Below are 10,337 nucleotides of genomic sequence, written 5' to 3' on the forward strand. Positions count from 1 at the left end.
CGCTGCTGTATTCCTTGATCACTTCTAGGAGTTTTGTAGTAGAATCCCTGGTGTTTTCCAGATATACTATCATATCATCTGCGAAAAGTGAAAGTTTAAAAATTTGGTAATTTCTTTCCTAATCTCACCCAGCTATCATTCAGCATGAGGTTATTTAATTTCCATGATTTTGTATGAGTATGCATATTCCTGTTGTTACTGAGTTTAACTTTTATTCTATGATGATCCTAGAAAATACAAGGAATTATTTCTATTCTTTTAAATTTGCTGAAGTTGGAGTTTGACCTAAGATGTGATCAATTTTGGAGTATGTTCCATGGGCTGGTGAGAAGAATGTGTGTTCAGTTTTGTTAGGATGAAATGTTCTGTAGATGTTTGTTAAATTCAACTGTTGAATGGTTAAGTTTAAATCTATAATAATCTTTGCTTAGTTTCTCATTGGAGGATCTATCCAACACTGCCAAAGGGGTGTTAAAAATCATGCTGCTGGAGGAAATCAGGTTGCTCATGTCTTTAGAGTCTCCTTATAAATTGAGGTGCATTCTGGTTGGGTGCATAAATAATAATTGAAATCTCATGTTGAGTGTTGCTTTAACAAATATGAAGTGACCATCCTTATCTTACTTTTGTTGGTTTAAAGCTTATTGTATCTATGAATAAAATTGCAACACCTGCTTTTTTCTGATTTCCATTTGCCTGAATTATAGATGACTATCCCTTTACCCTGAGTCTATATTTATCTTTTAGGGTAAGATGAGATTCTTGTATGCAGCAGATATCTGGCCTGAGTTTTTATATCCAGTTAGCCAACCTGTGCCTCTTTAGAGGACAATTTAAGCCATTCACATTAATAGAGAGTATTGATAAGCATGGTAGTATTTTGGGTATCAAGTTTTTCAAACATCCAGTGGACATTTTTAAGCCTTTTGCCACTGTGGAAGTTGGAGTTTGATCAAAAGTTTTTGAGTGAGCTCACTTGGGTGGTAGAGGATTGTGCTGGTCATTATGGAGGATAAGTATGACAATATCCTGGAGAGCTGGTTTAGTTATGGCAAATTTCTTCAACATGTAAATGCCATTAAAGTATTTATTTATTTATTTTAGAGACAGAGTCTTACTTTGTTGCCCTCGATAGAGTGCTGTTGCATCATAGCTCACAGTAACCTCCAGCTCTTGAGCCTAGGCGATTCTCCTGCCTCAGCCTCCTGGGTAGCTGGGACTACAGGCGCCCCCCACAATGCCCAGCTATTTTTTTGTTGTAATTTGTCCGGGGCTGGGTTTGAACCCACCACCCTCGCTATATGGGGCCGGCGCCCTACTCACTGAGCCACAGGTGCCACCCGCCATTAAAGTATTTAATTTCTCCATCATAAATGACACTCAGTTTAGTTGGATACAAGATCCTGGGTTGAAAGTTATTTTGTTTTAGAAGATTAAAGTTTGATGACTACCCTCTTCTAGCTTGAAAGTTTTCAGTAGAGAGATATGTAGTCATTCTAATATTCATCTCCTTGTAGGTTATGGTTTTATTTTGTCTGGCTGCTTGCAGAATTTCCTCCTTCATAGTAACTTTGGTGAAGTTAATTATAATGAGTCTGGGAGATGCCTTATTCAGGTTGAGTCATGCTGGGGTTCTGAAACTGTCTATTACCTGATTTTGGAATCTCTTGCCATGTTTGGGAAGCTCTTGTCAATTATTTCTTCCAGTAGAGTATCTGTGCCTTTAAAAGCAACTTCATCACCTTTAGGAATTCCTATAAGGTGAATATTAGTTTTCTTCAAATTATCCCAAGGCTCTCTGAGAGAATGATTTGTTTTTGCTCTCCACTTATCTTCCTCTTTGAGCATTTGGGAACATTCAAAAGCTTTGTCTTCAATGTCAGAAATCCTTTCTTCTGCCTCTTCTATTCTGTTACTGAGGGATTCTACTGTATTTTTAGATCTCTGAGGGATGCAAGTTCTTGCCTCACTGTGTCAAATCTTCGGTGATTTTGTCTTCAAATTCATTGAATTCTTGAGACAACTTTTGAATTACTCCTTGAAATTCTAATTCCATCTTTACCTCCATTCTGTTGATCTTATTTGCCATCCAAATTCTGAACTCAATTTCTGACATCTCAGCCATTTGTTTATGAATGGGATCATCTGGTGTGTTTGTTTTGTCATTTCTTGGGAGAGTTGATATACTCCGATTATTCATGTTGCCAGAGTTTTTCTGCTGATTCTGCCCCATGATTATTTTTCACCATTTGGCTAGATGGGCAGGTAAGGTGAAATTGGATTGGGGGCTCCTGTAATTATGGTTAACCAGCCCTTTGCCAAGGATCTGGGGCTGGTAACTGTAGCTTTTTTCCCCTACAGCTTTGCAAAGGACCCATACAGAATTATAGTCTGTGGCTCTGGAAACCTGCTTGGTGGTTCTGTCTTATATTCAGCTGCTCTTTTTCTGATCCTAGTGGATCAGTGACTCTGAGTTGAAATCTCAGCTGTGGAGAAATACAAGCAATTAAGCCACCCCGTCCCCCATAGGCAACACCTGGGAGAGAAAAATCAACCCTTCCTGTTGCCACACAACCAGGGTACCACCCAAGAGGGTCCTCGGGTGATTGGCCCAGGTTAGGAGTTCTAAACCAATTGACTCAGTCAGTACCAACTTTCAAGCGGGAGAGTTCGAAAGGTCTCTAGTAACTAGATAGCAGAGAACTACTGGCTACTCAAATGTGGCTCACTTGATGCTCTGTGGAGTCAGAAAGGTCCACCCAGTAGCAGAATTGGACCAGGGGGCTGGTATCTCTTTCCCCACCTTGCTTCTCTTTCATGCTCAGACACTGGTAACCCCATGGGCCTGTGGTCCTGCTCCCTCCAATAAGCAGATGTGCCAGGGCTTTGCATCTGCCAGAGTCAAAGGAAAGTCAATGCCCCCTTGGCCTGGCCACCACCCTCTGCCACCTGCCAGCTGGGGGAGGTGAGGCCTGCCTGCCTTGGGTACTCAATGGCAACTGGAGAGTGTTCCACCTGAGCTCAGTCCGAACCTGAGGAAAACAAGTCAGCAAATGATATTCTCCCTCGGCCACTGCACCTTTGCCCCAGCCACTCTGCAGCACTGGTATCATATAGGGTGAGGTCTGGTTTCCTCTGGCAGTCCTCAGAGTTGGAGAGATGTCTTTCCAAGATTAGACCCCAGAGGAATCTCTCTACTATTGCTGAATCTTTGTGGGAGGTGTCTCTGCACAGTTCCCAAGTAGGTCCCATGGGCAGGGAGGAGGCTGTAGTGGCTGCTACAGGAGCATGGGGTGCACAGCTCTAGCAGCAGAGTGGGGTACTGAGAACAGTTCTGGCAGGGTGAGGTGCCCGGTGGCTCCGGTAGGACAGAGCTTGCAGCAAGTGGTTCTGGCTGAGCAGAGTGCAGGGCTGGCGTCTCTGACAGGGTGGAGTAAATGACTCTGGCAGGGTGGGGTGCATGGTGTGTGGCTCTGGCAGGGTGGTGTGCCGTGCCCTCAGTTCTGGCAGGGCAGGGTGTGTGGCTCACAAGCCTCCTCCTGCACCTGGTTTGCACTTTATAGAGCCAAGCACAACAGCCTCCCCCGTTTCTCTGCTCTACTGCTGGGCTCACTGTTACAGTGTAGCTTTTCTACCACCAGTGCCCAGACCTGGCAATGAACTGCAGACATTCCGGTCTCTGCAGGGGTTTAGGCTTCTGGACCTTCAGGTGAGTGGGGGAGGGTGTCCTGGAAGTTCAAAATGGCAGGGAAAGCATTAGTTCAACTTTCATGCCTGGCGAGAGAGTGCTCAGGGTCACAGCAGGGTCCCTCTGGATAAGTAGTCCCCACTTCCTGCAGCTCTCTCCTGGGGGTGAGACAAGAGGGCCTCAGTTCACCCCTCTGTAGAAAACCTACAGCAAGCCAAAAAGAAAAAAAACAACACTCTTGGGGAGGGGAGTTTTGTACCTGAAATTTGCTTTCTTGGAGTTGCAGGTGCCTCAGCAGAGGTGATGTGCAGTTAGTGGTATTCTCTCTGAGCTCGGCTCCCAGTCGTCAGCAATGTTGGGTACTTTGTGGTCATAATCCTTCCCTCTAGACAGAAGCTTCTGTCAAAAACTGGCTCCTGTCAGCCATTTTGCCCCTACCCCCGCAAGCACCAAGATTTAAGGCAGGAAGGTACAGGCTAACTACTGTTTTGTGCCCCTGCAGTTGGGTTTATGGTCAGGCCTGCCCTGATCTGTAGAGCTGCTAAACTCTGAGCCTTTGGTGGGAAAAGATAAGGACCTGCGAGCCCAAGCCCTTCCAGCTACTGTAGCCCCGGCCCCATAGCCCCGGCCCCAGGTCATTGGAGCACACTGTGAGGTGGGAAACAGAAGCCACCAGCCTGAAGTCCCGGTGCTCCCCAGGGTGGGCGGTGGTGAGGTGGGGCCTGTCAAGGGGGTGGGACAGGCAGCTATGTGTGTGCGCGCACGCTGCTGCGCATGGAGAGAGAAAACCGGTGCCCGACCCCGATCCCAGCCGCCCACCCCCTGCCTGGCTGCCAGGTGAGTCTGAACCCCTGGCCGGGGCCACCTGATAGAGGGGGAGCGGCTGACTTCAGGCCAGCCAGGCTGGGAGCGGAGGGGAGCCGCTCCCTGGAAGGGGTTGGGAGGAGGGGCGGAGCATCGCCCTCCTGGCTCCCCCGCTTCCTGCCTCCCAGTGTCTGGCTGCCCAGCCCCACGGTGACCCCTGGCCGCCTCCGCAGCCAGACCTGGACTTCCAAAAGTAGTTAGATATAGTCATCCTGCCATACTACGGAGCCATGTTCATCAGACGAATTTTTCCAAGCCCTTAATCATGCCCAGCAAACCTTAAAAGTGGAAAAGTATCCGAGACATAAACAGTGTGTGATGTGATTTTAGTTGCTGGTGACCGCAGAATTCCAGCTCCCAGACTGGTGCTCTCCGCTGTCTCAGATTACTTTGCTGACATGTTTACTAATGATGTCTGAGAAGCAAAACAAGAAGAGATAAAAATCGAAGGTGTAGAACAAAATTCATTGTGATCCTTGATTCAGTACGCAAATGCAGGCCTCCTTGAATAAAGGAGACGGTGTTGAATACCTGTTATCCACAGCCCGCCTCCTTCGGCTTTCGCAGGCTGTAGCCGCATGCTGTAAGCTTTAACAAAACAGCTTCACCATCCAGCTGCCTGGGAATCTGTTCTTTTGCTGATGCCCAAGGTTGTAGAGATTTGCACAAAGCAGCTCGGCATTACACTATGGACCGTTTCATGGAAGTAATCAGAGACGGAAAGATCTCAGTCAGCTTTTGGCTTATGTTAGGCTACCTCTTCTTGCACCACAGTTCCTGGTAGACATGGAAAATAATTCACTTTTCCAGAATGATACAGAATGTCAGAAACTCATTATGGAGGCGATGAAGTATCATTTATTACCAGAGAGACAACCCAGACTGCAGAGTCCTCTTGGGAAGTCAACTGTTGGCCCAGTATTTGCAATTGGAGGGATGGATTCAAGAAAAGGAGTGACCAGCCTTCAAAAGTACGATCTTCCACAAACCTGTGGATCCTGTCGTGGACATGAATGGAAGGAGGCTGCAGTTCGGGGTTTCAGTGTTAGGTGACAAGCTGTGGGTGGTTGGAGGAAGAGACGGGCTGAAGACTTTGAATACTGTAGGGTGCTACAACCCTAAAATGAAGTCCTGGCGTGGGATGCCCTCTATGTCCACACACGGGCCTGGCCTCAGTCCTGGAAGGTCCCACGTGTGCTGAAAGGGGACATGATGGCTGGAGCTACCTGACACAGTAGACAGATGGGACCCTCAGGCTTGCCAGAGGAATTTCCTAGCCATTATGTCCACCCCCAGGAGCACAGTAGGTGTGGCAGTACTGAGTGGAAAGCTTTATGCAGTTGGTGATCGTGATGGAAGTTCTTGTCTCTAATCAGTAGAACGTTCTGATCCTCATACTAACAAATGGATACTTTGTGCTCAGATGTCAGAAAGGAGGGTGGCGGACAACCTGGAATGGACTGCTGTGTGCTATGGGAGGGCACGATGCTCCGTGTCCAGCTTGACTTCCAGACTCTCAGGCTATGTGGAGAGATATGATCCCAAACAGGCATGCGGACTGCAGCAGCATCTTATGAGCATCAGCCAGGATTCAGTGGGGGTCTGTCTGCTTGGTGATAAACTCTATGCCGCTGGGGGTCCGATGCACAGACCTACCTGAATACAGTGGAGGCTCATGATCCCCAGACAAGTGAGCAGGCCCAGGTTGCTCCACTGTGTCTAGGAAGAGCTGGGGCTTGTGTTGTGATTGTAAAATTATAATTCAGTGCTTTGTTTCCTTAATGAAGATATCCACTTCCTTTATTAATTCAGTAAATTTATTCTATCAATGGATACACTTTTAGTAAAGGTGTGATGTGTTCCTGGGCACAAAGTGCCTGATCTCAAAGTAAGAACATTAAAATACAGGAGAAAGAATTGGATGGACCAGGATGAAATATTTTTATTTCTTAGTAAATTAAAACAATGGCTGATGGATTGTGGACATACATTCCTGATATAAAGCATGAGGACAAAGGCACTTTTCTGAAACATAACCTGATGTTAACTGGGAATTTCACTTACAGTCAACTACCTTTTACTCATATTATCCAGATTTATGGCATTATAGTGCAAACACAGCAGATAAAACTTCTCAAATGTTGCTAAGTTTATCATACATGAATTGCAGTAATATTTCTTTTTTGTTTGCTTCTTTAACCACAACCACTATTTTAATGACATGCTGAAGGTATACTATTCAGTGTTTTCAAAACACCTGCATTATATGTGTTTTGGTTGTGGATTTTGTTTCTAAAATTGGTTTAGTCCAATGAATAAAGAAAAATATTAAAGAGTTAAAGCAACAATAAAAACTTCATAGGTTCTTCGGGGTCTATTTAATAATCATTCCGTTACACCTAGATTCACCAAGAACTACATCATGATAGTCTAAGATTGAAATTGTAGCATGGCGTTTTGCATTAAATTAAGATATGCAAATTTGTGTAGAGAAAATAAATGTTATATACTTTATAAAGTTCTTTTACCTAATTAGTATTTAATTATGTGGATTTGTTTACTTTTATAAAAGACGTTTTGATTTTGTCTTTTGATCCTGACAAAATTGTTTGGATTTTCTTGTGGTCACATAAGAAAATTGCCTCCCCTGCCTGGTTTCTTAGGTTTTGCCACAGTTAGTAAACAATTGTGCTTCTTTGTAATCAAATAGTTTGGGGAGAATGGGCTTATTGTGTGTTTAAAAAATAAGTTTAAAGTGTTACACAAAGTTTTGTTCATTTGTAAACTCTCATTACATATGTGAATGTTAAAAAAAAAAAGATAAGAACCAGCATCAGCCTGTGGCTGCATCTTGTTCCTGGAGAAGAAGAACCCATTTTCCAGATTGGTTTCACTGATGCCTTGTCCCTGAAATCAGTAAGTGCCTTGCCCAAAAGGGACCACCTTTTAAAATGTTCTCAATATTGGACAATACATCTTGTCACTCAGAACCCCAAGAACTCAAGACTGAAGGTACCAAAGTGGTCTGCTTTCCCCCAGACACAACGCCTCTAATTCAGCCTTTAGATTGGGGGTCATAAGGACCTGTAAAGCACGTGCTTGCTGTATGGAAACAATTGTCAATGTTATGGATGAGAACTTCCAATTTAGAGAACATCCTGAAAGCCTGAAGGATGACGCCTCAAGATGCCATCATCGTAGAGCTGTGAACACCCTCAAGTCTCAGACAAGAAATCCCTGCTGGAGAAAGCCATCCTGGGATGTTGCACGGGGCTTCCCAGAATCCATGACAAAGCTGGCCAGGGAAATCGTGGAAGAGGTTGTGGATATGGTGAGACAAATGGTGGGGTTGAACAGTTTTAAGATAAGGATGTTGGAGAAATTAAGAGCTGATGCTAGAAGGATTAACTGAAGATGACTTGATGGAGATGAGTGCTTCTGAAACAGTGCCAGACAGTGAGGGGAAGATGGAAGAAGCAGGGCAGAAAACTGGCTGGCATTAGACGGCCAGGTGAGAGCATTGATGGATGATTCACGACTGCTTCTGACTTCTCACAGGACACAGACCTTCTAGGACACTGATGAACATGACTGCTTCTGACTTCTCACAGGACACGGACCTTCTAGGACACTGATGAACACGACTGCTTCTGACTTCTCACAGGACACGGACCTTCTAGGACCCTGATGAACATGACTGCTTCTGACTTCTTGAAGGACACGACCTTCTAGGACACAGATGTTGAAACTGACGCAGACAGTGGAAGGCCGATTGGTACTATGTAGAAACATTTTTAGATAAATGAAAAAGCCAAAGAGTCAGATAGAAATTACTGTGTCTTCCCATAAAGTTAGCCAGCTGCACCTCCTCCCCCACGTCCTCTGCCTCTGCTGAGACCCAAGACCCCCCTCGGCGGCCTCCTCCTCAGCCTGCCCCTGAGAAGGTGAGCAGGGGAAGACCTTTGTGACAAGCCACTACCACTCCATGACCAGTAACTAGATGTTCTCTTCCTCATGATTTTCTTAATCACACTCTCCTCTCTCTGCTTACTTTATTGTAAGAACATGGTATTTAATGTCTAAAACATACCAGGTATGTGTAGATGGTTTATGCTATCCACAAGGGTTCTGGTCAACAGTAGGCTATACGCCATTAAGTTTTGGGGTGTCAAAAGTTATATGCAGATTTCTGATTGCATGAGGGGGTGGCACACCTACCCCCTACCCCTTTCTATTCAAGGGTCGGTTCTAAGTCAGTACTATAGGGCGGGGGCTCTATTCTGTGCCCCGCACACAGGGAGTCTGTGCTGACTTCATGATGAATAATGAATCTCTCCCTCTAGTGACTGTCTCACACTTGTCTGTAAGTTGACCTCTAGTTGTTTTGCCCTATGAGTAAATCACCTGTAGTCCAGATCATATCTGTGTCAGCTGAGTTTGTTAAATAGTTCAGCCATTGTTATAAAAAAAAAAACTGTTTTGTCCTGAATTTCTATTTCAGCAATTGCAACTCTACAACATAAAGGATAGGAAATTATTTTATAAATTCCTCTTTCTAAGAGTAAAACAAAGTGGTCTGAATTATGCCAGTGAAATTTAGCTAACTTACTGGATGTATGGACACATTTAAAACAGTTAAGAAAATAAGAACCTTCTAGGTGAGAACTTTACTAGGGGTTATTTGTAGTGAATGGTGCCTGGCATTAGAAAGCTTCTCACAAACCAGATCGCAGCTCTAATGGCAACACTGGCATTGTTAGTTTCTTTCCCTCCTAAAAAATTTAGATAGCAGATTTCACTCTTGCTCAGGCTGGTCTTGAGCTTCTGAGCTCAAGCAACCCACTCACCACCATGCAGGCTCTACAGTTTCTGGAAAGCACTAAGCACTTTCCCACTGCGGAGCCTGTCAAAGCCTTTCCCTCTGCCTGAGTTACTCCCCCTGGGTTTCCTTCCCAGCTCCCTCGCTCCTCCCTTCACTTCATACAACTCCTTCTCATTTTTCAGATCTTAGATGAAATGTCATTTTTTTGTAGGAGCTCTTCTGCCCACCACATTGAAACCAGGTGTTCTTATGTATAAAGCCTTGTAATAGAGCCTTGTGCATTGGCAACATAGTTTTAATTGTAATTTGTAAATTTTTATTTTTTTTTAATTTTTGTTTTTCACTCCTTCCCTTCTGAAACTATACAATCTATCAGGAAAGAGACCATGTACTACTTATTTGCCAGTGTATAACCAGTATCCAGAACACAATTCCTGCTCAATTAATACTTGTTTGAATGGACGGATGAACAATGCCTCTTAAACAATATTATCTATACTTTCTGTTGGTTTCATAGATTTCCTGTGCTTCATCAGCTAGAGAAATGAAATCCATTACGAGGATGAAAAGAATATTTTCTAAGGTAAGAAAATTCCAAGGCCTTATTTTTAAATAGTTCATTTTTTAAAGTATGAAAAATTCCTATTACATCTATACTTTTTTCTACAGATTGGAAACAAAGGAATCTATAAAGCCATCAGTGAGCTGGATATTCTTCTTTCCTGGATTAAAAAATTCTTGGAGAGCATTCAGTAAATTAAGAAGTCAAGTACATTGATTCAGTAGTTATTTTGAAATACAGTGAGACCCAGTAGACAAAGTTTATAATAATAGTCTATTTCTTTAAAAAAAATTTATACATCACACTGACAGCAAATTTGGTGACTTAGAATAGATGAGAGTGCCTTAACATAATACAGTTTTGGGGATTTGTTAATTGTCACCGATTTGTACATTTTATAT

General features: G+C 43.9%; 1 protein-coding gene and 1 pseudogene across 1 annotated transcript in view; both read left to right on the forward strand.

The window, feature by feature from the left end:
* Positions 1-10,131, forward strand: part of IL26 (interleukin 26) — a 31,688-nt gene extending 21,557 nt beyond the window's left edge. Inside the window, exons 4-5 of the mRNA XM_003797827.3 lie at positions 9,892-9,957; positions 10,044-10,131. Of these exons, the coding sequence (XP_003797875.1) occupies positions 9,892-9,957; positions 10,044-10,130 (153 nt within the window). The 3' untranslated portion in view covers position 10,131. The remainder of the gene's footprint in view (positions 1-9,891; positions 9,958-10,043) is intronic.
* On the forward strand, positions 4,936-6,315 carry LOC105887797 (annotated as a pseudogene).
* Positions 10,132-10,337: the final 206 nt, after the last annotated feature.

The sequence above is a fragment of the Otolemur garnettii genome, unplaced genomic scaffold, assembly GCF_000181295.1.
Source record: "Otolemur garnettii isolate 467f Iridium unplaced genomic scaffold, OtoGar3 scaffold00125, whole genome shotgun sequence".
NCBI classification, from domain to species: domain Eukaryota; kingdom Metazoa; phylum Chordata; class Mammalia; order Primates; family Galagidae; genus Otolemur; species Otolemur garnettii.